The following is a 27,877-nucleotide window of genomic DNA, read 5'->3' as shown; positions in this document are numbered from 1 at the left end:
ACCTGCCTTCATTACCTCCCAATTTAATTTTGATTGAATAGCTCTGTCCAGCTTGGTCTCCTGCATGATTTTCCTTTTTCCTCCATCTTGTTCCACCCTACCGATTTTATTTTATTAATTTCTCTGTGTGTTTTTATGTTCTTTTTTCTTCTTTTTCCCATGGAAATGCTCCCTAACGCCGTAACTGCGTTTTGCCCAAACGAATCTATTCTTTCACTTACGTTACCCTCCGTTCCGATGTATGGATTTCTCCGTATTATTTTCCGACTCTATTTTTATTTGTGTTTTTGCTTTTTTTTCCATGCGAACACGCCTTTCCCTCCCCGGAACTGCATTCGACCCTTCCCATCCTGTCTATCCTATTCCTACGGACATTTTCCGTGTTCACTTCATCGCGTTTCCACCACCGGAACTTTTCATCTTACTTTTTCTTTCCAATTAGGAGGTGTCACATAAGAAGAGTAAGGTGGGACGGCAAGAATAGAGCCCAGTGATACATGTTGTACCATAGGGATAGGCATGGTGACTCGTGGCCCTTGCCTAGCTATAGATTGTGATACATGATGATAAACTGATGGCGCACTAGGTAATGATATGTGTGCGAAATATGGAACCATCTCGCACACTAGAGTTTGGTACACTTCAATAGGTAACCCTAGTGAAGGTAAGGAGATTGAGAATAACAAATAGGTAAACAAGGGCACCATGCTCTACAAAGTGGCTGCCAAATTATGTGACCTCTCTTAATTCATGGATTGTGACCCCTCTTAACTCATGGATGGTGTGTTAGTTTTCCTGATGTGACTCTCTAGCAAGCTAGCACCAAATATTCCTGGAACTTGCTGACTCATATTCCTATAAGAACTTTCTAACTCACCGGCTCTTCTTCAACAATTTCCCCAGCTTCTAGAAGGTTCTCTTCATGTATCCAAAGCTCTAGTAAAAATAGCCCCAAAATCTTTAATCCTCATATAATATATTGAAAAAAGCAATGAAATCTCTGTTTGATGTGTGTGCGCGCGCACGCATGCGCTTGCTCAAAGAGATGCACAAATCTAGTCTCTTCAGTATATTTGGACTATGATGCACCAAAACAAATATCTCCTAAATCTACCAACTACAAAAGATGTTATCCCATCTTTTTTTTCTCGAGCCGCATCTATTAATGTTTGCATACTAGTGCCTATCAAGGTTATCACCGTGAATACTTTTGCTCTTAGCCTACAAGTCAGCTAAAGTAACTAATGAAGGACTAGAAAATCGAACTTATTTACCTTTCACCCATTCTAATGAGTTCAAATTTGAGAACAATCTCGATCCCATGTCAATGGGTCCTCCTTGCGCTCGAAGTTCCTAATCCTTGCTAGTATCATACTCAAGCTCTTGTGCACCTCCCTTGGAGTTGTAGATGGGATCATCACAATGGTTTACCAAAGAAATAGGAGTTGTGTTAAGGGGGTGTGAATTTTCAACTTATTCTTTACACATGTGAGTGCATATGTGAACATAAGTTGAAATATGAGACACAGTGAACAGGAAAACCTAAGCTTGTTGGGCAATGACAGACATTGGCAAAAGGTGTAGTGGACAAGTGACAGTTGGTGTCTAGTCTCACATCTTGGCTCTAGACATTAAATATGCCTTTAAAAATGACTTTTTGTATCATGGAAGTTAGAGAATTCAAACATTTAATGCTTTGGACTAAGGTTAATGAAAGTCTGAACACTTTTAAGCCCAAAGGACTTAGGATTTTGAAGTGACAATTGGGAGTGGCTAATTCTTGGACAGGGACAAGGACATTTTAATTTCCACAATTAATCAATTGCTGGAAATGTGCTTTCTACAGGCTGAGTATGCATGGGCATGTTTGTCACTTCGCACAAGGAGAGAAAACATCCCATGCACGGCTGTATGAGGACATTTTGGGCCAATCTAAAGGTGGACTCATCAATTCTGAGCTGCCCGTGGGATCATGTCAGTAAGGATTGTTAAAGAAATTGCAAGGATTGAGCACGAATGGTCAAAGATTGAAGCTCAAGAGCTTCCATGGAGTCAAATTTAGGGGGAAGTGGGTTTAAAGCTTCAATCTTAAGCATTTGAAGCTTCAAGATTTCTCCTAAGCATTAAATATACAAGCCTTGAAGATTATTTTGGTAATATTGGACCATCGGAGGCTTCATCAAGCATTTGGAGATTAATCAAGTCATCATCAACCATGTCAAAGGTACACTTCTTCAAGTCTTAATCTCTCTCATTCATCCATTTGCTGAGCTTTATCCAATTGATTGAGAGATTAAAGAATTTCAATAATTTCCATCCAATCTTAGCCAACCATTGCTTGAATCAATCTATTCATGTAATGGAATGTTTGCTTGATGCATGTTGAATCTAATTAGTGAATTAGAGGCTTCAAACTGAAATTCCCAGCATTGCATTTAATCTGATTGATTAAGCCTATTGATTGATAAGATTGCTTACTCTAATCCATTGATTGGCTATTTTTTAAAAATTCAAGATTAAAATATTGTAAAAGGGTAAGTACTAGCAATTAGTGAGTCACTGAATTGCATTGGTGAGACCCTCTTCCTATCCAATTTTTCAAAATTTCCATCCTATTGCATTTCATGAAAAGGGCTGAATGGATATTTCAGAAATGCATCTCATGCTGATTGATTAGAGGAGTATGCTATTGCCATGTTGATATTCCCACCAAGAAAAAAGGTGGATACCGAGAGAGAGAGTGGGACAAAAGAGAGGTGAACCTTCCTCACTATTGAAGACCCTGAAGGGGTGCAACCAACTGACCCAAGGGGAACTTTTCCCACCTGAGAGACAACAGGGGAAGCACCAGATCAGTAGAGCGAATTGATTTGCATCGCTTTCTGGGGCTGGAATAGTGGGACAACCTGACCTGCAGCACATTCTGGGGCTGAGAACAGTTGGGCAACCACATTTGCTGGATGCTTGGGAGCTGGAATGGCAGGCATCAGCATCTGAGATGCATCTCAGCAGTAGTAAGATGACTGCATACATGGCTATTCTGGTCAAGCAATAGCTGATCTGGGCCATTTGATGACTGCAGCAGCAATGCCCTTAAAATCAGTAAACTACCTGTTTTATGGATGGTTCAGGGACTAGGAATCAGAGATTCTCTCTCCTGTGCTGTTCTTCTTTTCTTACTTCGTAAATTTGGGCACTCAACACACTGAGATTCATGTCCAAAACTCAGTAGAGATTAGGGTTTCTCAGCTGCCTTGGAATGTGTTCTCAACAATGTCAGCTATGCATAAAGACTATTTGCTGTTAAGTTGAAGATCTACAGTGAATCTGCAAAGAATTGGTCATCTACAGCAAGGGTGACTTGCACACAATTGAAGAAGATCCAATTTGGTACCCCAAACACTCCAAACCAAGGGGTAAAATAGGGGAATTCACTGCTGATCATTTTGAGCAGCCAAATGTTCCAGATTTTGTAAGAGATTGAGCTCAGTTAATAGAGGAAGTAAGTTTATGGCAAGGCCTTCCATCTTCCTAGGGATCCAGCTATTCTCTTGGTTGTACATGATCTTGGAATAATGTGAAAAGAAATACCAAAATGTGCACCAACATTTTTGGGGCCATTAGGTGTTGACTCGTCTCAATCTCTTGAGGGCAATCTATCCCAAAGTGGTAAAGTGCTGAAGTTTCAATTTATGATGTGTTTTATGCTTTAATTGCTTGCTGTAATTAGTGTAATTCAACATTCCACCACCCTTTCTCAAAAAGAAGGCTGGTTTCAAGAACGCTACATGAGCTCTGAGGTAGGCCCAATCTGTGCGAGCCTCTTTGTTTTCTCCACCTCAAAACTTCAAAATATTCTTCTCTAGTAAGTGGAAACAAATTTGTTGATGGAATACCTGGCATGATGTGGATACAAAATATTCTTCTCTAGTGAGTCAATACAATTTTGTTGATGGAATACCCGACATGATGTTAGGAGGATTTTTTGTTTCAGGTATATGATGCCAATCCCTCAGGGTCTCCATGGAAACAGGTGTGGACGCCAAACAAATAGGCCCTAGGGGTGACTCCTTTGGTGAGATTCAGTATTCTTCCACGAGTTGGTGCCTGTCTGACTGCTTCACTCACCTTGCAGTGATGCACGCAAGATAGTCGCAGAGATTCTATATTCAGATACATACCCCCACGACCATCAGATTCCTATGTGCATGTTTCTTCCAGCTATTTTGGTCTCATGAACTCAGCCTTATTTGTGATGTTTACAGGCTAGCAGCCCTGGCCACTTGAATATGTCTGAGGCCGGTGACTCCCTACTTGAGTCACAAATAATCCAATCTCACATATCCACACTTAAATATTACCTATTTATCCAAAAATGTTCACATCTGCATAACTGTCCTTTTCCTACTGATCTATCAGGTTTTCAACATGCACATACTAAGGAAATGCCGTTGATGAATCGCTGCATGATTCACAGGACTATGGAAGAAAGGTTGAGCCTCCTTTGAAAAGTTCCAAAAATTAGTAAGGTGTTTGTTTGTGGTGTAATCAGAGAGGCTTTGGCAGCAAATTTGTAGGCATTGTAACAGAATTTTGAATGCAATATATGTTGTGTGTAATCACAGAGACTTCAGCAGCAAATTTCTAGGCATTGTAAGAGAATTTTGAATGCAATATAATTGTGACTAAAGTCAAATCAACCACTAGCTATGTGTTGACATGACTAAAGTCAAATCACATTAGCCATGTGTTCATGAAAACTGCTAAAATCTTCAGCTTGAATTCATAGAAGCCCAAAGAGAATATATTCTACCTGGGGGAAAAACACTGAATAATACTCACCATAACCATACCTCATGCTCTCAAACCTTTCCAAAGCAATGTCAGCTTCACCTCTATTAGCCTGTTTCAGCAAGTTGAATATAATCTTATAAGAAGGGAAAACACACACACACACAAGTCAGCTGGACATGGTGATTGATGTCATGCATTAAACAACCAAATATTACCATGACAACTCACTGCATAAACTGAAGGTTCTCTCATTTTTATGAACTATGAGTTACAGCATTGATAGTATATCTCAAGGTAAATGTTTATCAAACAGTTGGACTTTTCTTTCAAACAAGCAATCTACTAAGTGTCCTGACTTATTAACAACAAGAAGTCCAAATATTGCAAGCAGTAAGACTGGGAAGGAGGTTCAACCTTAGAGATGGGCAAGCTGCATCATGGGCACACGACAGTGTATGCCCTGAGTAATTTTGGCAAATAGTCAGTCAAAGTGTGCCATTGACACTCTGTGTAAACCCTAACCCTAATAAACTGGGGTCTAACCTGAATCCTAACAATATCAAGGTGGTAGGGTGGGAGAATAAGTTTGCATTGTGTGGAAGACATGAGGGAATCCAAGGATGGTCTATCGAGATGAAGTTTTCAGGATAAAATTTTAATGAGTGGAAAGAGAATTCCGAGAAACTTCATTTGCCGTAAACATGACCATGCTTAGACATGATGAAAAGTGCTGATGTGGCATGCTGCCATGGCAAAATTTAATGAAGGACATTAAACCTCAATCAAAATTGTGTTCTATTACTTACTAATTTACAGGAAATTTTTTATTTCCCTTTATCTATCTACTTTTGGCGAATTGCTACACACAACTAGCAAGAACTAATAGGCATGCTGCAATTTGCAGTGGTCATGCTGCTGTGTACGGCATATGGCATCCAAGTAGGTCAACCTAATGGACACACTGCCATTACAAAACAAAAGATTGTTGTGCTACAGGCACACGTGCAGATCCAGGCCATGTTGGCCCATGTCATGTTTGATATTTCTCGTCCTCCTTGCCCATGTGCTGCTCTTCAAAGAAGATTCTGGGAGGCAGTGTTGTGAAGAGTCATTGGCTGAGGTCTCTAAGCAAGAAGCTGTAGAATAGGCTCTTTTAATCGCTTGAGAGAACGGACAAAGCAACTGGCTCATTTGCAATGCTAAGTACCTCACAAAATTTGTGACAGCTTGCAATAAAGTATATAAGCAACCGCAAGGGGTTCAGGGCCAATTTGACATTGGTCTCTCTAAGTAGAAGCATCCCATGTATTCTTTTCTTTCTGATTTCCGCAGCTTTAAATTATATGGGCTAGAGACTTGTTTCTTTGGGACCAGTCCAGAGTTTACCCAATTCACTTACAGTAGCTCAATTGACACTTCATAGTCATTCTTGAGACCACCATCATCAATTGCGATGAGAGGTTGTAGCGAGTCACTATGTCTTCTTCAACAAGCCTATTCAAACCTCACTCTTTTCCAACAGCTCCTCTATCCACAAAGTATTCAATTCGGCTCCCACATCTTGTGAACAAGTTCCTGTTGAGCTAAAATATGCATTACTTGCTAATTAGCCTCTTAAACAGCCCCAAAACACACTAAAAAATGCTCTTTTAGCGTAAAAACCCTAAAACGGGGAGAGGTTCAAGAGAGTTCAGTGGAAACCCTAAAACGGGGAGCGGTTCGAGAGAGTTTAGTGGAAACCCTAATTTTTGGGGCGCCCAGCCACACCTATAGATAGACAGGCTGCCCCCACTCAGCCTCATTCCGTCTGTGCAGGTTTCTCACTCCACGTGCAGATTTCAGCCATCAACCTCCTTCCACGTGGCTGTCCAGCCCTCCAGACTGCTGCCACTCCATGCGTGTTTGCTCCTACTACTGGCGCCTTCATCCATATTGACGTCACTTGCAAGAGACATCATCATCTGCTGCGATCTGATCATCCAGTCATCGCCATTCACATTAGACACTGTTTCAGCCTGCTGTTTACAGCAACTCTGCACAGTTTCCAGCCTCTGATCAGCGGTACACTCTTGCGTTTACCGGTTTCCAGTCTCCAGACTGCTGCTTTTTGGTGACCAACCTGCTGCCATTCACTATTCAACACTCCTACACTCCGACTAGTGGTCACAGACTTGGGATCCATCTCCGGTGGATGTCACACTCCGACATTGCTCTACACTTGAGCACACTGTACACTCTTACATTCATTTACAGCATCCATTCACTTTAGAGTTGTGTTCTCTCTCTCCCTTATTTTGTTTGAGTTTTGCGTTTAGAGTTTGAGTTTTGAGTTTTGCATTTAGGGTTTGAGTTTTTCCCTCTATGTCTCTGCCTGTGTGTCTCTATGTGTTTCTGTCGTGGTCGTACACTCTATGTGTCCTTAGTGCAAACCCTAACAGTTTTCTTTATATGGTATCGGAGCCGGTGCTCTTGCAAAGAGTATCCTGCGGATATTGTGGAGAGCTAGTCTTTGTGCGAGGCACACAATACGACTCGTAACCGAATCACAATGTCCAAGACACCTTCTTCTCCAGTTCCTATGATGTCTTATTAGGCTTCTCCATCATTGGAGGCCCTGAGACAGCATTATGGACTTGGTGAGGAGAACGACACTCCACCTTCACCAGATTTCACTAACATGACAGAGTAGGACTTTGAGGAATACTATCGCAACAAGTACCGTGATGCTTACACCCCTCCTACCAATTTTGCTACCACATTCTTACCGGTTGGTGAGCCTGGCCACCTCTCCGATCATGGAGGACATACGGCATTCGGAACATTTGGCAATCCATCTTCATCATCTCAGTCAAGTCGAATGTCAGGTTTGTACAATTCTTTTGTGTTGCATGAATCAAAACCCTCGCCTATTTCTTCTTTTGAGGTACAAGATCCAAATGGCTTTGCATATGTGAACTTCAATAGAGGGGGCTCACAAAGCACACGGAATTCGGATACATCTACAGCTTCTATTTCATTTGAGCATATCACACACACTTCTCATTTCCCTCCCATCCCACCCTCTTCTATATCACACCTTAATCACCTTTCATCATCTTTCCAAAACCTTGGATTACACTCCACATCTGCATCACACACCCTAGGGATTGGATCTTCCATCTCAGCTCCTAGCACCATTTCCTTCTCCTCCCCTTTCTCTACCTCTTTGCACCATGGTACTTCGTTAGGGGGAATGCCACCCTTTAACACAGTGTCTCTCACCTTTTAGCAAATGAGCACACCCATAACTCCTGGGTCGACTGTGATGGGCATCCCCCTCACTATCCCCAGCTTTGCATCTCACATGATCACTCATACGCAGGGGTTTCCATCCTCAGCTTATGGTGCGTCTTCACACTCTCCTTGGGTTACACCTACGCAGGGATTCCCATCTTTTGCTTCCCGTGTTCCTGTCCCACCCCCTTGGGTTTTTCACATGGCTACCATGACCATGCCTAGTCAGCCCATCCCTACCTATGGATCCACCTTGCACACTACCCGCATGCCTAGTGGGCACTCTGAGGCCCATTCCCAAGTGTACTCCACTCCCCCATCCTACCCCCGCTACACTTTTTCACACTATCCATCTCCGAGCACTATCACTCCTGTTGCAACGGCCAAAAATGATTTAGCGGATAAGGCACGTTTGAACGGGTCAAATTTCACCACTTGGTCTAATTTCATGTAACAAGTGCTTGAGTCTTAGGGTCTTTGGGACCTTGTCATTGGTTTACAGCCTATGCTGGACCCTCGACTAGCTCACCCTAATTACATTCGTCAATGGAGAGCCCGCAATGTCACAGTCAATGTTGAGCTGATGCACGGATTGCTTCCTGAGTTTCACTCTCAGTTGTAGCACTTCCTGCTCGAGTCAGAGCATTGGAGTCACCTTCTCGACCGCTATGCGGCTCATGATCGTACTCGACGCATCAATCTCAACTCTGAGCTTCAAGAGTTCTCTATTAAGAAAGGGGATGATCTGAAAGTCAAGCTGGCTGAATATAGGCGGTTACTTGCCGAGTTCGCCACTATTGGCTCTCCAAAGTCAGATGACAATCAAATTACATTCTTCTTGAAAAAGTTGCCTGAAAAATACTTTAATTTCATTCAACGCATCATCTCCCAACCTCGATTGCCAACCTTCTACGAGTTTGAGTGCCAATTCTTGCGTTACGCGAGGCTGCATGATCAAGTCCACAAGAAATCCTCATCACAGCTTTATTCAAAGCAGAGGGGGTTGGCTGCCTCTTCTTCGACAGGAAAAACACAAGTAGCAATAACTCGCAAGATGCGAAGGCAAGTCAATCAAAGGGTGACTCCTCTTCCTCAAATGGAACCAAAGAATCTAGACCTATCTAGCAGCAACTCCCTAAGAAAAACCGGTTTTGCACACATTGCCTAGGAGCAAGCCATGTGGAGAGGGAGTGTTGAGCTAAAATATACATTACTTGCTAATTAGCCTCTTAATCAGCCCCAAAACACACTTAAAAATGCTCTTTTAGAGTAAAATCCCTAAAACGGAAAGTGGTTCAAGAGAGATCAGTGAAAACCCTAAAACGGAGAACGGTTCGAGAGAGTTTAGTGGAAACCCTAATTTTTTGGGTGTCCTTCCACATCTATAAATAGACAGGCTGCCCCCATTCAGCCTCATTCCATCTGTGCAGGTTTCTCACTCCGCGTGCAGATTTCAGCCATCAGTCTCCTCCCACGTGGTTGTCCGAACCTCGAGACTACTACCACTCCATGCGTGTTTGCTCCTGCTGTTGGCGCCTTCATCCATGCTGACGTCAGTTGCTAGCGACATCATCATCTGTGGCGATCTAATCGTCGAGTCATTGCCAGCCACATGAGACACTATTTCAGCCTGCTGTTCATAGCAACTATGCACAGTTCCCGCCTCTGATCGGCGGTACACTGCTACATTTACCAATTTCCAACCTCCAGACTGCTGCATTTTGGTGACCAGCCTGTTGTCATTCACTATTCAGCACTTCTACACTCCGACTTGTGGTCACAAACTTGGGATCCGTCTCCGGTAGACGTCACACTCCGACATTGCTCTGCCTTTGAGCACACTGTACACTCTTACATTCATTTACAGCATTCATTCACTTTAGAGTTGTGTTCTCTCTCTCTCTTCTTCTGTTTGTGTTTGAGTTTCTGTGTTTGAGTTCTGAGTTTTGCATTTAGGGTTTGAGTTTTGCCCTCTGTGTCTGTGTTTGTCTCTTTGTGTTTCTGTTGTGGCCGTATACTCTGTGTCCTCAGTGCAAACCCTAGCAGTTTTCTTCACAATTCCACCTCTACCTACCTAGCTACCTCATTTGCTCCCCTTTACCACTTCGTCAACAATATTCACATGGTGTGCCAAAATCTTCACCATCAGTTAGCATGTGGTCATTGAAACAAGGCTTATTCATTTTCTTTAGGTATTGTATCATTTGTGGGAGACCAATGAAGAGACATCAAGGATTGGTTTTGGGAGATCATCATCTACATTTCAATGCAATCAAAACGAGTTCCTAGAGTCCTCTAGGCTATCACAACACAACTAATTAGTGCCCTTTTTATTAATTTACATAATCGGTTATTTATTGAATTTGTTTTCTTTATACTTACTAGATAGCTAGAAAAGTGCATTAGAGCTCACCATTGATAAGTAGTCACAAGTTATGGTGGACCCACATGCCCACATAGTGGCTTAGACGAGATAATACATACTTCCACCTATATGACCCAATTGGGCATCTATGACCAAAACCCATGCATATCAAGGTTAAAATCAACAAGGAGGCATGATTATAAAAAGTTCGTATGATGTACATATGTAGCCTCAATGTTTAGAATGTAGATATCTTTGTATAGAAAACTCATAAGAGAATTCCAACATTATTTTTGTAACATGCTCAAAAAGAGCTTTCACAAATGGGGAGATCCCTAAATTTTAGGATATTCCTAAATTTCACATCTTTAAACTTGTGCACATCATATAAAGGGATTTGGTTATAGTCACCTTCAAGAAGTTGTTGGACTCCATGCATAAGAATCCAGTCCTATTTGTCCCAAGAGATTTCATATGGTCAATAATGTCCAAAGTACTCAATCAATCAAAGAAATAAAAATGCCGGTTTTTCAATCTTTCTCTCTCCTTTTTGAATTCTAGTCCTTCTCTCTCCTCTATCTCCACATGTGTCAGACTCCTTGGAAGCTAGTTGTGAGTACCACTCTTGCTCGGTCCTTGGCATTGCTCGCCTTGGAGATTGAATTGATGGTGCAATGTTTGAAGTCATCTTCCCTTCTGTGTTCTTACTTCTCGCTAATGTCGAGCTTTCAAATCAACACTTAGGTATCCTCAATGAGTGCCTAGCTCTGATACCATGTAAAGAAATAATCAAGCAAAGAAGAAAAACACAAAGTGTACAACAAAACCCAATGATAGAACAATAGAACATGAAGAGTAACTCAAAATGAAAGAAGAATGAATGCTCAAAACACACTATCCAAGGTGAGACGGGGGTAGGAATCCCAAATCACAACAAACAGCCTTTGGCTGAGAGACCCACTGCTATAAATGGAGGAAGGAAGCTGGGCAGCCTGCTCTATCCTACAAATGCAAGGCTGAACCTGGTGCAAACTGATCTGATGTACCATGTCGCAGTCCCAAGGCTGACGTCAGCTCCTAGAAAACATGGACGCACAGCAGGTGCAGTCAGCCAATGCAGGCAGTAAATGTGCAACCAACAGGTCTGAAGGTGATATCAGCTGATGAACAGACTAGTTGGGTTGAAAATGCAGACCCAGATGCCGTTGCCAGCTGCAGACTGCTAACATGCCATGTGTGGCAAATTGAACTGGAGGAGATGGCTGATAAGGGTGTCTCGCTGCAGGGCAGCATCACAAGCTGAGATGGCCACTAGAGAAGGGAAGCAGTTCTAACTTATGCTTGAAGAAGATGAAGAGACTTATATTATTGCTGAATAACTCCATGAGAATGTTTTGTATATCTATTTACACTTGTGTCAAGGACCCCAATTATTTTTATCAAATACATCAATATTTCCTCTATTTTCTCTATATTTCCCCTCCTTACAATCCATCCCCACCCAGATATTTTTGTCCTCAAAAACAAAATAGAGAGCTTATTACAAGAAATTCCAAGTGGTGCAGAGGAACAGAATACTCTACATAGACTGAACAAAAGCTTCCCTAATCTTCAAGAATCCTTCAAAGGAGAAATATTAAATGTAGAGCTAAAGACCAAGTCAGATATACATGCTTTAATGTTAAACCATAAAAAGAAAAACTTGGTTCCAAACTCTTCAGACAAGAGCTCTTCTCATGACACCTTTCAAGGTGTGGGAGAAGTTACAACTTATGTCTGAGGCTCAACCAACCATGCAAGTTGTAACCCTCTATGGTCAACAATAGAATATCATGTTCAAGACGACTAACATAAATCAATCTTTCCTTCGCAAGGTGACACAACTATAGGATTAGCTTCATATCCTTCCTAAAGGCTATTTCGTGGATTGGTGGGGGCGGGACCATTCTCTATACACTCCTTGTCATAACAAAATAGAAAAATAATTTGTATCATTTCTATTATTTTGTATATTTAATTGTTTGTTTCCTTTGCACTTACTAGATATAAAGGAAAGTGCATTAGAGTTGGCCATTGATGAGTGGTCACAAGTTATGGTGGATCCACCTAGTGGGTTAAAGAAAAGACAGTACACACTTCAACCTATATGATCCAATCGGGCAACCTATTGTTATGGGAGCACTAGACTGTGCTTGAGAGACTAGACTAGACACAAGATTTGTTACAAGAATTCTAATCACAAGACAATCCCACGTAGGGGCACAAGGTGCAATGTTAACTTAAGAAAGATACGGAAAATCCCACAACCCGAGACCATAGGCATAGACAACAAGACTCCATAGGATATGAAGGATCCCACAACTTGCGACTGTAGGTATGGATACAAGATATCAAAATTACAAGACGTCCCTCGACGGGGATGAACAAGATATAAGATAGTACTAGACAATATCTCGTACTATGATATTACAAGGTGACAAGACAACGAGTATAATGGAAGACAAGACTAAATACCATGACTAGACAAAAACTAGAACTAGAACTCGAAGTTACTTACTTAGAGGTCTCGACTCCTTGAGCTCCCAAGACTGGCATTGGCAAGACTGAGGAGCTCTATGGCAAGCCTCTCCTTTTATAGGTATTGGAGAGCGGCTAAAGATCTTCTAGAATGTTTCATGATGATATCATCAATTATACAAGCAATGACATGGCACATCTTCTAGAATATTCTATGATGACATGGCAAGGGTAGGTTCATATGGTTGACTTGAGGATGTCCTATTAAGGGTACGTTCGCATGGGGCATGGATTTATATGGCATGAGCAAGATTTAATCCTGACCATGCCATGTCCATGACATCACCCCCCCCCCTCTAGCAACGAGTTCCATGAGGAGCAGCTTGGTGGTTTGATCCAAGTTTCAGTGGATTCCTCTTGTGAAATTCTTTAACTTTGAGAGGTGCTCTTTGGAGATTTTCTGCAAGTTCCCAAATGCAATCATTGATGCCATATCCTTTCCAATGAACAAGGTATTCCAATCGACCTCGGAAGATCCTTGAGTCTAAGACATACTCGACCTCAAATTATTCATGATCTTCAATCTAGACAAGTAGTGGGGGATTAGATCTCTCCCCCCTCAATGGTGAGCTATGCTATGGCTCGAGCAAGGAAACATAGAAGACTAGGTGGATCTTCATGGTGCTGGGGAGTTGAAGTCGATAAGCAAGTGGGTTGATCTGAGCTACGATAGTGAAGGGCCCAAATCTCTATTGGTCTAGCTTGGTGGAGAGCCTTGTTGCCTGGAGATTATGCCTGAGGAACCATACTTTATCACCGACTTTGTATGTTGGATGTTGAAGACGATGTTGGTCCGCATAGTGCTTGTATTGATTCTGAAACTTTGGGATTTGTTGCTTGAGTTCTTGGTGTATGTTTGCTAGGTGTTGAGCTTTATCTCGGACGGCCGCATTCTTTACTTGATTGGAGAGATATACAAGCATCCTTGAATGCTGGCCATAGTTTGCAAAGAAAAGAGTTTGCTTGGTAGATACATGGATACTATTATTATAAGCAAACTCTCCAAAGGGCAAGAACTCAAACCAATCAATCTAATGGTAGTTGATGGTACAGCGGAGATATTTTTCCAAGACTTTGACCATCAGTCTATGGATGATTGGCTATGGATAACTTAACTTGGACTCCAAGGAGGTTGCAAAGGCTCTTCCAAAAACTAGATATGAATTGGGGACCCCGATCGCTGATGATATCGTCTGGGAGTCCATGTAATCTGAAAATGTATCTAAGGAAGAGTCTAGCAGTAGTTACGCCTATGATGGTCTTGGTAGTAGGGATGAAATGTGCCATTTTTGTGAACCTATCTACCACAACAAGAATAGAGTCATATTTGTCTAATTTATGACGATCTGTTATGAAATCCATGGATAGAGAAGATCAAGGTTGCACTCGAATGGGCAAGGGTTACAGGAGACCATGTGGTTTGTGACGAGGTACCTTGGCCCTATTGCAAGTATCACATGATTTTATATATTCCTTAACTTCTTTCCACATCTACGACCACCAAAAATCTCTAGAAATAAGCTCTAAGGTCTTATTAACTCCAAAGTGTCATGTTGCTAGGGTGTCATGGCATTGTAGGAGTACCTCAAGTCTCAACTTTCCTGGAGGGATGTAAAGTAGATCCTTATAATATAACAATCCATTAGTTTCTTGAAACTCACAAAATTCATTTCCTTTTCCCTCTTGATTCTTTCTCTTGACATTATTCGCCCAATCCTCATGCAACAGGGCTTCATGGATTAACTAGATCAAGGTAGGTCCGTCTTGTTTACAACTGGAGATGGTTGCTAGTCGGAGGTACTCTTGGCTCGAGTAGTATTGCTCAATGTTGATCAAAAGCTTCTTCTCCCTTCTTAGGTGCTAGGTAGGATCTTCTTGATAAAGCATCTAATTAGCATTGTTGATGTCTTGGGTGATAGGTGATAACCAAGTCAAACCTAGGTAAGAAGTTACTCCAACGGAATCGTCTTTGATTCAAGATACAGATTGTCATAAAGTATTCTAGATTTTTGTGATCTATATAGACGATAACTTTATGGGTTGCACCCTCTAGATGATGACGCCAAGTATCAAAGGCATCTACAATGGCAAGGAGTTCTTTGTCATGGATCTTATAGTTTAACTTTGGAGGGGAGAACTGTGAGAGTGCGCAACGAAAGAAGGAACTCAAACATAGAGGAAGAGAGAGACAATCTGCAAGAGAAGAAGAAAATAAGCCTACACTGAACAAGGAACAAATGCTGAATACAGAAGGAGGACTTATCAATCCCTGCACACAACCCACAGCGTCAGTGAGGACACTAGATCCGGCTGAGGATGACAACAACAACGAAGACGAAGGAAGATGACGGAGTCGAAGTGTGCACCTGCCAAGGAATGAGAGAAAATGATAAGCTAATTGACTGCCAAGTGGGAAATGCCTATAAATAGCCAAAAATCCGAAAAACTGACCGACCTGAAATTTGGGGCCCAAAATCCCAAAAACTGGCCAACCAATATTTAATGCTAGTAAAAAATGCCATAAATGCTCAAAAAAATCCCGAAAAGAGTGGACAATGTCCAACAGATGAGACAGGCTGAAGAATGCAAAAACTGCCCCAGAAAATGCACATAAAATCCTGACTAGAGGAGAAAATGCACTAAAATGCAATAAACTGAGTGATCTAGAATGGGTTATCTCCTCCGTCAAAACAAGTAATAAATAGGTCACAGCTCCTAAAGTCCTTGTTTAACTCAGACTGAGGCTCACAAGCAGGAGATGACAAGGGATGACAAACACGACTGCTAACACCCCCTCTCAAGTCTTGGATGTGACGGAAGGTCGAGGGAGAAACGGATCCTAGGGTAGCAAGAGAAATGCCAATATCGATGAAGTCCGTCCATAAAGATTGCCGATGAAGAAGCTCCTCGTGATTCTAGGAAACTCCCTCTAAAACAATAGGGGCCAGAAAATCCACAGCCGCATCACCAAGATCGTCCCCCTCTGAAAGGGATGGGAGGTACGAGGGAACCACCGAAGGAGAGTGTGGGGAATGAAAAGGAACCTGTGGAAAAGAGGGTGCACAAGTGCAAATGGGTGTAGCAATAGACAACTACCTCGGAGGACCCTGCATAAGAGAAGGGGAATAGAACCTATAAAGCCCGCTCTCCTACCAACCTATCACGATAACAACCCCTATAGAAAAATCCTTAATACAAACAGCTTGCTTGGTGAAGACAACCGATTACCAAGCCTTGTAAGGCCATAAACGGAGAGGAGTGGAAAGCCCAAGTCCAAAACATAAAGAGCTTGTGAAAGGGAGCTCGACCCGCAGTCGAGAAATAAAGGCAAAGTGCCAACACCACAAATAAGCACCAAAGCAATGTCACCAACAATGACTGAACCCTCTGAAGGGCATAGATCATAAAACAAATCACCTCGTGGAGTCATATGACTAGAAGTTCCACAATCAACCAGCCAAGGCCTCTCAGAAGATGAGGCAACCACTGAAGAAAGCTCCTCCGCACCAACAATATGAAGGAAAATTCACTCATGGGTAACCGTTGGAGTGGAGATAGAAGGCGCGGATGTTTTAGCTCCATCCTTCGCTCCCAGATGAAGGTGACGGTACTTCTTCCAACATTTCTCCTTTGGATGTATCCCCTTCCCACAATATGGGCATTTAGGCTTCTCCGAGTTAGAGTCAGAACCTGAAGAACTCTCCTATCTTTTAGCCTGTGACTTCCCTTTCTTCTGCGTCCCCCCTCTCGAACCTGCAACAAAAGCTTTGGTAGAGGTGGATCTGCTGCCTAACTCTTTGGCACACTCATCATGCTCCAAAACAAGCGGGGCAAGCTCCTCCCATAGAAGCTTCTCACGAGTCCTCGATGTAAGAAGGCTCGTGTAGAAGACATCAAACCTGGGAGATGGCAGCTGAGTCAAAAGAATCATGGCCATATCCTCTGAAGAGATCATCCTACCAAGGGGCGCAAGCTCATCCCTCATGTCCTCCAACTTGTTGATATGATCCTTCATGGAAGAAGAATCGTCGACAGCGAGCATCCGTAATTTCTTCTCGAGAGTAATCCAATGGGCAAATGTCTTCTGCAACAATCATACAAGAGTTGCAATCTTCAACTACAAGTGACTCTATACGTCCAGTCAACCAAGTAAGACTATCTCAAACTAGAATCCATAAGCTAAATGCTTTAGATAGAGGTGGACCTATTCCCATGGTTTGTGTACAGGTTAAAAATATATGCCACAATTTTCTCTTTTTGTGGATGCATTGTTGGATACAGGATCTTCACTGATAATTGCTCCCTATGAACTATTTTTCAAAAATTATATAAAAGTTTCTACTCCCATTATAGTAGAACTATCCAATAACAAAAAAATCACACTAATCCATGTGACACAGGCTTATGTACAACTTGGAACAATCAAGGTACCAATAGAAATACAACTCATGAAACAAATGAGGTATGACTTATTGATTGGTACAGACATCTTGCAACATTTGGTGCCCTATACTTTTTAGGCTAGAAAATTTACAGTGACCTATAAGGAAAAACAAGCTGACATGACACTACTTACAAAAATTGGAAGAACTGTTTATTCCATTGCAGAAGCAAATGCCCAGGCTAAAGATAGTTCAAGAGTCCAATGGATAAAGACAGAACTGAAGAAACATGAACAGGCTACAACTCAGATACAGGAACACATAAAGACTTTTATGCATGATGATCCTATGGTCTACAAGGAAAAAAGACAAGGATTGCAGTATCCTTACCTATCCAATCTAATGCAGTTCCTACCAAGGTAGTCCATTTTGGTATGAAGGATGAAGACTTACAGTTGTGCAAAGAAGAGATACAGTCCCTCTTGACCAAAGGCTTAATAAAAGCAACCAACTCCCCATGGGTATGTCAAGCTTTTTATGTAAATAAACATTCAGAACAGAAAAGGGAAAAAAAGATATTGGTGATCAATTACAAACCCTTGAATCAGTATCTAATAGGACATGGTCATCCTATTGCCTTGAAAGATCTTCTTTTAAAGAGATTGAAAAAAGCCAATATCTTCAGTAGATTTGAGCTTAAATCAGGATTTTGGCAACTACCTTTAAAGAAAAAAGATTTACATGTTGGTCTTGTGAGAGTGAGTCTCCTACAATAAGTATTCCTTGATCCTCAATATACAGAGTAGATGCTTTAAACTTGAAAATATCATTTTCACCATAGATGTGAGAAGCACCAATGTCTGGCAAGATCCATTTTGAGCTTGGCTGAGAATCATCAACGATGATGGTTGAATTCCCCAATGACTTGTAGCACTCAGAAAGATGTTTGAAGGCAGAAGAGAGGACATTTTCACTTTGTTTTGAAGAAGCCATAGGACTTTACTGGACTAACAGAGGATTTAATGCTCTTCAACGGCGAACACGGCAACACACGCCTCAATGCCTAACGAGCTATATCTCACAGCGTCACTTACTACCTTTCTTCTCTCAAATCACAAATGGAAAACTAATCTGCTCTGATACCAACTTGCTTGCAGAGATGAGCGCGAGCGGAAGTTTGCACAGAAGCTATGAAAGGGAATTGACTGAACTTGCTTGCCAAGAACTCAATGATTTAAACTAAAAAGATATGGTGAGAAAGTTACTCTGTATTATAAGCTTGAACTGAGTACAAGAAAACTAAGCTTAGCTCTGGACTTCTCTCTAGCTTCTCTCTTTCTATCTCGTTGTCTTATTGTTGTTTTTTACAATGAGATGGGTGAGCCTTATATAGGCTTATAAGAATGGGAATCATTTTCCTGCTCAAAGTTTTCCCATGTAAAGGGATGAGGAAGTATCTGGTAGTGCGGAGCGAGATGGAAAGAAAAGTACTTTGGGATTGTCTTTACATCATGAGGGTACAAAGGAATATTACACAGTAGTATCTTTTTGGAAGTGGTCATGATGACTTTCTGGATAGTAAATCTCCAATAGTGTTTTGAACACCTGGAATATATTCAAAAGTCACATCAAGGGCATAAAAAAAGAGTGACCACCTTAGCAACCTTTTATTTCCGATTTCATTAGGTGCTTTTTTGGTAAGATACCCGGGCACATGTTTCAAGTCAATGCGAATGGTAAAAGGAACAAATTCAATAAAGATTCTGAATTAATTGCCTTGATCATTGCTAGAATCTCTCTTTGGTAGGAAGGGTAGTTTCTTTGGGTGGTAGAGAAGATTCCTGAGGCATATCTGCACAGATGTAATTCTGACGATTCTTCTTCGCAAAGACAAGCACCTCATCCAGTGTCAGAAGCATCTGTGTAAAGAAACAATGGAAGACCTAAAGGCAATCTGAGGGGAGGAAGAATTGACCCAATTTAAACAACCTAGGAACTGCTGGAGTTGTTTTACTGAATTGAAAGTGTCTGGCATGTCTGTAATTTTAGTTAATACATGCTCCTGAAGCTTTATGCATTCTTGGTTTATTTCTATACCAAGAAATCCCACTGATTTTTTAAACATCGCTGATTTAGTGGGTGATAGTACTATTCCTGCTTCTTCGACTGCTTTTGCAAACTGGAAAAGATGCTCTACATGTTCCTGCACAGTTTCTGAAAATACAAGAATGTCATCAATGTAGATAAGGCAAAAAGAGAATTTGCCAAAATTGGAATCAGTCCATTCTTGAAACTTTGTAGAGGCTATCTTGATTCCAAAGAATAGCACTATCCATTGGTAATGACCATGAGAGACACAAAATGTTGTCTTGTACCTATCTTCTTCCTTTATAGGTAGTTGCCAAAATCCTAATTTAAGATCAAATTTAAGGTTATTGGATAGTTCTACTATAATGGGAGTAGAAACTTTTATACAATTTTTGGGAAATAGTTCATAGGTAGCAATTGTAGTAAAGATCCTGTATCCAACAATGCATTTACAAAAAGGAAAAATTGTGGCATATTTTTAACTTGTACACAAACCATGGGAATAGGTCCACCTGTATCTAAAGCATTTAGCTTGTGGATTCTAGTTTGAGATAATCTTACTTGGTTGCAACTCTTGTAAGATTGTTGTAGTTCCTTGAGCTATTTTCTTTTGACTTAGCAAGATCCTTTTGTAGATTTTACAGAGTGAGTGGAGTTCCTATTGCATTTGTAAGAAAGCATTAGTCATATCTTGTCCTGCTTGTTGAGTACCTGAAGAGGCTGAATGTAGTAGTTGGGATGTTGTTTTGGGTTGGTGTAAAGTCTCCAACTTGTATGGGATAAAAAAATTTACTTGTCCTTTAGTTTCTGGGCCAAGAGTACCTGGCTTAGGCAAATCATACGGATTTGAAAAGAATTCTTGTCGAATCTTATTTTTCTGTTTCTTGTGTTTTGATGATGAGATATCTGTATCTTCAGATTCTTCTGGGCTTGATGAACTTTTTTCAAGTTTTTTTTCTTTCATTTTTCTTGAAATCGTTCTTCAATGTCTTCGAAGAGGAGGCAAAGGCATTTTCCATAAATTTTCCTTTAGAGGAAAAATGGACTTTATGGGCATTAATAGCTTGAAAGCTATCAAGATGTATCTCATCACCTGATTCTTCAGTTATATCGGAAGGTGTGTCTTCCAATGTATCTGAAAGATTCTCTGTTGTATGCCAAGAATTCGAGCTATTAGTTTCAGAAGATTCTATCTTGGTTTCTTCTTCTTCATCATCAGTGTCTGTCTCAGAGTCACTGTCATAATCATTATTGTAGGAATATTCATCATCTGAATAGTTGTCATATGAATAACAACTATCATGATCATAGTGATGCATCATGTTGACCTTGGCTGCATTTGTTTGTTCTTTATTTTGCTTTGGGCATTTATTTGCCAAGTGTGAAGTACTCCCGCAAAGAAAACATTTCAAGTCTTTGTTTTTTGAACCTTTTTCATATTCCTTATTTTTCTCTTTTCTGGATTAAGATTTCTGGTGATACTTATCTTTCTTGATTTCTCTTGATCTTTTAGAATGTCGACGAAGTCGATGGCCATATGAAGATCTATGCTCATATTCTAGCAAATATCCATGATGTCTTTGATGCCAATGGTTATTCTTCCTTATATAGTAGCTGTGGTAAGAAATATTAGAGTGACATTTGTCACATCCAAAATCAGCTTCAAATTTAGAGACTCTTTTGCAGATAGATTGAGAGAACTTTTGATTGAGTTGTGTCATTTTCTGCTGATGACATACTTCCTTGATAGTCTGCTCAATGGTTTGGATAATCTGTCCAACACTATCAGTGAGATCCTTGTTTTCATTTTTTATCTTTTGTTTACAATAAAAAGGAATAGGTTTTGAAAAAGAACATACTAGATGTTCTTTCATAGAGTTATCATGGGCTCCAAGACCTTCATATATAAGGTCTCTCATATATACAAGATATTATTTGTATAGTCTAGGATCATAGAGTTTGGATTTAAAGAAAGCTCGCTAGCTTCTAAAATATCATCTAGTTTGTTTCCAACAAGTTCTCCTAGTAACAACTCAAAGAAAATTTAAATAGGGTCTTGATGCTATACAATGGCTAGCATAACCTGGGAATGAATGGATATCCACCATTGTTTAAGTCCGCCAACGAATCCATGGGTCATTGCATTTAGGATGTCTATTCTATTTGTCTGTGGTTCTATCATCTTTTGTCCTACATATGTATACATCATGTAGATAAGAAGCTTAATTTCTTCGGATGATTTACCATCAATAGACCATATTGAAAAAGATCCGACCTTTTCTAAGACTCCTATTTTCTTATAGAAGCTATTGTAAGAGGGTTTTGATTTTAATGTTGATATAGAGGTAGCATTGACAGGATTTGTAATGGAAAAAAAATTACTTACTGAAGAAAAGTGAGCATTCATCTGGGCACGTAATATTGAAGTGGAGATGATTGTCGGTGTGGATTGATAGGCACAAATGTCTCTTCAATTACACAAGCTTTGTCCACGCTTCTGTTGCTTTCTGCAACCTGTGCACATGCACTAGGACAAAATCCTGTAAGCTAATAAAGAGGAAAGATCAAGCTCGAGTTAAGCCGATCCCATAAGGCCACGCAATCCATCCATGATTCAACGATGGGATCCTCCACTAGACGGGAATAGGGTGGGTAACAAACTCCCAAGATCGAAGCTATCAAGGATACACTCCACCTTACAAGACCAAAGCGAGTAGTTGGAATCATCAAGCCCATCTTCTTTGGGTAAAGAAGGGAGTACGGACACCTATATAGAGGATGTCATGGAAGGCATATGAAGGCCAACTGAACGAGCCTTCTGTGAAACATAGAGAAAACAATGAGGAGAGGAATCTCGTACAAACAGGCTAGGTGACCTCCGATCGTCACGTGAACTAGCATGAAAATCGCTCCATCTCTCAGAGAAAGAAACATAGACCTCATCCTTTGAGTCAACAAAGAACTAGTGATAAGACATCTTTGTAAATGTCTGCAAAACATCCATTAAAAACCTGCATTTTGGCGGTAGACAGTCCCAATACAGGAGAAAATAGCTACAAGATCACAAGGAAGTCAATGTAGAGGGTTCACCTAGGGGAGATAGACTGTCGCCTGCACAAGGACTATGTCTGTTTGTTGAGGAAAGGTCTTGCCTGACTAGGGGAACACTACGTTCGCAGCAGAAGACTATCGCTATAAAATTGCCTGCAATCCATCAAGGATACCATACAGTGACCACGCTCATAGCACGAGAGATATCGTTCGTTTCCACCCAACCTCGCCTAGATGAGTGCTAGCTCCTCTTTCCCGTTTCGTCTGCTAGCCATCCGCTTCAGGTGGGTCATACTATTCTTAGACTTACTTACTCTCTAGGCTCCCCTTGACCCCAATCCGGTGCCCAAGGCCCCTGGATGATCATCCCTCGCGCATGTCTCCCATAAGTTACATTTATTAATGTAACATTTCCTTCCCCTTAAGAATCGGTTTCGTCCTCGAAAACGATACTTAAAAGGTCCAATTGTAAATTGGAAAACCTTTTTCTTAAAGTACTTACTCGCTCCCATGTTGAGTTTTCTTCTGAACAATCTTTCCATTTGACCAAATATTCTTGATAAATAGTATTCCTTGTTCGTCTGTTACGAACATTTGATATTCTTTCTGGTTCATGTGGATTAGATTGATCATCTAATAGCTCCTCAATGTTATCATTTAAGATTAGATTGTCCAAATCACCCAGCTTCTTCCGTAGCTTACTTACATGAAAAACTGGATGTGTTTTACTACCAACAGGTAGTTGGAGCTTGTAAGCCTGTTCTCCCACCCTTTTAAGTATTGTGAAAGGACCACAATACCTGGGTGAAAGCTTTGGACATCGTCCCGTTTTCATGGTTTTGGTTTGTTCAGGCACTTTAAGATAGACCAATTCCCCTTCTTCAAAGGAGATGTCTCTTTGGTGAGGATCTACATAAGCTCTAGCTCGATTTTGAGCTTTCTTAATATTTTCTTGAGCAAATTTTAACATATTATTCATATCCTTCAAAAAGTCCTTGGCTGCCTGAACCTTTTCCTTATGCAATCCTATTGCATGAGGAGCTCTAGGCTGAAACCCATACATTAGCATAAATGGACTATATCCAGTGGAAGAGTGCTTGGTACTTTTATATACAAACTCTGCTATCGGTAAATACCCTTCCCAATTAGTTTGCCCTAAGCATATCTTCAAGGATTTGGTTAACCCTTTCACTTTGCCCATCAGTTTGCGGGTGGTCCACTGTACTCATGCTAAGTTTAGTATCCAACTTCCTAAATACGGCACGCCAAAATTGACTATCAAATTTTCTATCTCGATCAAAAACTATATTTGCCGAAAGGCCATACAATCGATATATGTTCTCTACGAACAATCTAGCCAATTTTGGTGTTTTAACATCAGTTGAAGTTGGAATAAACCTAGCCATTTTGGTTAACCTATCCACAATCACCCACACAGAGTCGTGCCCCCTCTATGTTCTGGGTAACGCAACAATAAAGTCCATGGAGATACTCTCCCATTTTCCCGAAGGTATCTCTAATGGGTGGAGAAGTCGTCCCATTTTCAATCTTTCAGCTTTATTAACCTGGCATTTACTACATTTGACCACATAGTCGAGGACGTCCTTATTCATTCCAGGCCAATAGAACTGCCTTTTAATAAGACTACAAGTCTTATTAACTCTTGGATGTCCCGCACTAGGGGTATCATGACACTCAAAGAGTATCTGGCGCATTATTTCTTCATCTTTCGGGACACATACCCTACCCTTGTAGAGTAAATAACCATTATCAATGGTAAAATTTGGATCCCCATTATTTATTGCTTCCCATATGTGGGAATATGCCGGATCAACCTGGCATTTCCCTTTCAAAGATTCAAGTAAATCGGAAGTGAACTGAGTGAAACTCAATTCATTTATGATGGGCATTCTGCTGAGTGCATCAGCCACTATATTGTACTTTCCCTTTCTATATCTTATTTCGTAGTCGAACTCTTGAAGAAGTTCGGCCCATCTGGCTTTACGCCCTTGTAGATCCGGTTGGTCATTAAGCCACTTAATGCTTTCATGATCCGACAAGATCAAAAGTTTGGCACCATAAAAAACAAATGGTTTATTGGGATCCACAATTAATAGTACTGGAGTTGTAGCAATAGCTACCTTAAGTTTTTGAAAACTTTCATTTTGGTCTATTCCCCAATTAAAGCTCTTCCCTTTCCGTTTAAGTTGGTCTGTCATCGGAACAGCTATTTTGGCATAATCTCGAATGAATCCACAATAAAATCCAGATAAACCTAGGAAGATCTGCAGCTCTTTCAGGTTCCTTGGAGATGGCCATTCAATAATTGCCCTTACTTTTTCTGGATCCATCTTGATTCCCTCTTTCGAGATAATATGCCCCAAATATTTGACCTCTTGTGCGAAGAATTTACATTTAGTTTTCTTCGCATAAAGGGAATGTGTTCTTAACAATTGGAATACTAATCGTAAGTGTCCCAAATGTTCTTCTTTTGATTTACTAAAGATCAAGATATCATCCAAAAAGACTACTACAAAGTGTCCTAGATAGGGCCGTAACACACTATTCATCAGCTTCATAAAAGTAGCTGGTGTATTAGTGAGACCAAAAGGCATCACCAAAAAATCATAATCCCCATATCTAGTACGAAATGTTATCTTAGGAACATCCTGTTCCTTAATTCCTACTTGGTGATAGCCTGATCTTAAGTTTATCTTTGTGAAGAATTTTGCCCCTTGTAATTGATCAATAAGATCTTCCATTCTGGGCATAGGAAATTTATTCTTCACCGTTATCTTATTAAGTGCTCTATAATCAACACAAAGTCGCATAGAACCATCTTTTTTCTTTACCAATAAAATTGGTGAAGCCCAAGGTGAATTGCTGGGTTGTATAAACCCTTTATCAAGATAATCTTTAATTTGTCTTTCTACTTCTTGGTGCTATGTTTCACTTAATTTATAAGGTGGTTTAGAAATAGGGTGTGTATCCCTATCTATGTCAATTGGGTGATTTACATCACCTCTATCTGGTGGAAGGCCACTTGGTAAATCAGAAGGAAACACATCTTTAAATTCATCTAACAAACTACTTAATTCATTACTTACATTCAACTCACAAACATAAGAAAATTGTTGCTTTATATGACAGAAAGTAAAAGTATTTTGTACAAGAGCGGACCATAACATATATATCTCACAAGCTTCCTTCTTTATCAGCTTCTGAACTTCAGTGGAACACAACAAAGGATTATCAGATACTTCATGTTCACCTTGAATCACAAAAGTCTTACCATCCCTTTCAAATTCCAGTGTATTATGATGATAACTACGTTTTAAGGATGGTTCCAATCCCCATAGCCACTCCCTCCCTAAAGCAATATCGGCTCTTTCCATATTCATAATTTGGAAATCAAGTTTATCTTTATATCCTTGGATCTCAATTTCCAAATTGGATACCATTGTATCCCATATTTTATTATCCTGACATTGCATCATACGAACAACACATTGATGCCCACTCTTTTGTTGGGGAAGTTTCAATTTCTTGACAAGTGCATAATTTATGAAATTGTGGGTGGCAGAGTCATCAATCATGACTCTAACCCTCTTTCCAGCTATCAATCCATGTACTCTAACTAAATCATGTGGCCCAAAAGTAAGTTGCCACATAGAAGTTGACATACAACACCTGTGTTGTATATCCTTGTGCAAGACCTCTAAAGATTTATACTTTCCATGCCCCTTTAATTCCAGGGTCTGCACTACATGGATTTGTTTTTCTTTTCCCTTGCCCTTGTCCTTATCCTTTCCTTTATCTTCCCTCTTTTTCCTTTGAGGGCAATTCCAAGCAGCATGGTTAAGGGATAGGCAATTGAAACACAGCCTTTCTTTTTTGGCCTTATCAAAGTCATCTTGACTTAACTTTGGCCTTACATATTGTTTCTTTTCAAGGGGTTGTTTCTTGCCCTTAAGAAATGGCATTTTCCTTTTAAATTTGCCTACAAATTTTGAGGTTTCAAATTCCTTAGTCTTCGGCTCCGTATCAGTGAGACTAATGAGTGTACCTGGACGCGTATTATCTTCATTGATTAATGCAAATTTAATTGCCTCTTCAAGCGTCTTAGGTGAACTCCTTTTCACTTCCTTTTTACAGGCCTTATCTAGTTCCCTAATGAATCCTCTTGTCTTTTGAAATTCATCTATTCCTTCCAATTTGAGGATTATCTCACGATATTCCTCCAGATATGTCAGCAAAGGTCTTTCTTTTTGTCTGACATAATCCCAATCTTCCCAATTTCTTTCCATTTCATTTTCAAGAATGAATTCTTTCAAAAAGACCAATTCAAATTGAGCCCAAGTTTCATGTATTTTATTTGCCTCCTTTAAAGTTCGCCACCATTTATATGCCTTTGGCCCCAAAGTTAAACTGGCCTCCAGCTTGGAGATGCGATGGAGTATTTTAAAGTTTGTGCAAATCCTCCCATTTTTTGAGAAAATTAAAGATAGTATCTTTATTTCTGTCTTTTTCCTCCCCGAAAAACTAAGGGGGTTTCATATCTTTTAACACTGGGTTATCCCTTAACTTTTGGTGGGGTTCTCTAGGATCTCGCATACTCACGTCTAAATCTTTCGATGAAGATGGAATATCCGAGGTTTCTACCTTATTTTTATCCCTTTCTAATAATAGGGCTAATTGAGATTTTATTTCTGTGAGTGTTTGAGTTAGAAACTCCATTTGAACCCCCTGTGCTTGCACACGAGCAGTTAAATCATCAAATTGTTCTCGTGTAGCAAAAAATTCTTCCCATTGTTCTTCTTGAATTTCTGTTTCATGGGGATCCGCTATAGGATGGTCCCCAGAACTAGAATCTTCCGTCACCCCCTTTTTCTCTTTACCTTCCATTAATACACTGGAATTAGAAAGCAAATAGAAGAAGTTTGTATACAAAATGAAGTACTTCCCTGATTATAGCGATAGGGCAGTTGTTGATGGCTTTAATAATTTAGTGATAACCAAAAGAGTGAGGAACAATTCGACTTTCCTCCAAACCGAGCCAGTCGCGTTGAAATGAAGCCTGTCGGGCAAGAACACAGAATAAGGAGGGGATTAAACACACCCCCCACCCCCCCCCCCCCACAGGAGGTTGCGTGTAAACTAGCTGTACCCACAGCTATATCTCAAAAGGGACTTCGCCTGACTAGCTCCATACTGCCGTCCACTTCCTGTACATAAAAACTGGGGATGGTGGCCAATCCAAGGAGGGGAAAATTTACGGTTGTGACGGATGTTACCAGTCACGTGTGTTGAGGTGCGGGCCAATCCTGTCAGGCGTCGACTGGTCAGT

General features: G+C 40.6%; 1 protein-coding gene across 1 annotated transcript in view; it reads right to left on the bottom strand.

The window, feature by feature from the left end:
* PTAC3 (plastid transcriptionally active 3) overlaps positions 1–27,877 on the bottom strand; it is a 170,795-nt gene that overhangs the window by 99,114 nt on the left and 43,804 nt on the right. Inside the window, exon 4 of the mRNA XM_087670108.1 lies at positions 4,843–4,903. Coding sequence (XP_087526234.1) covers positions 4,843–4,903 — 61 coding nt within the window. The remainder of the gene's footprint in view (positions 1–4,842; positions 4,904–27,877) is intronic.

Source organism: Lygodium microphyllum, chromosome 28, assembly GCF_053477565.2.
Source record: "Lygodium microphyllum isolate KBCC chromosome 28, Lygodium_microphyllum_v1.1.10, whole genome shotgun sequence".
NCBI classification, from domain to species: domain Eukaryota; kingdom Viridiplantae; phylum Streptophyta; class Polypodiopsida; order Schizaeales; family Lygodiaceae; genus Lygodium; species Lygodium microphyllum.
Note: the sequence above shows the minus strand (reverse complement) of the source record. Positions and strands in the feature narration are given on the sequence as shown.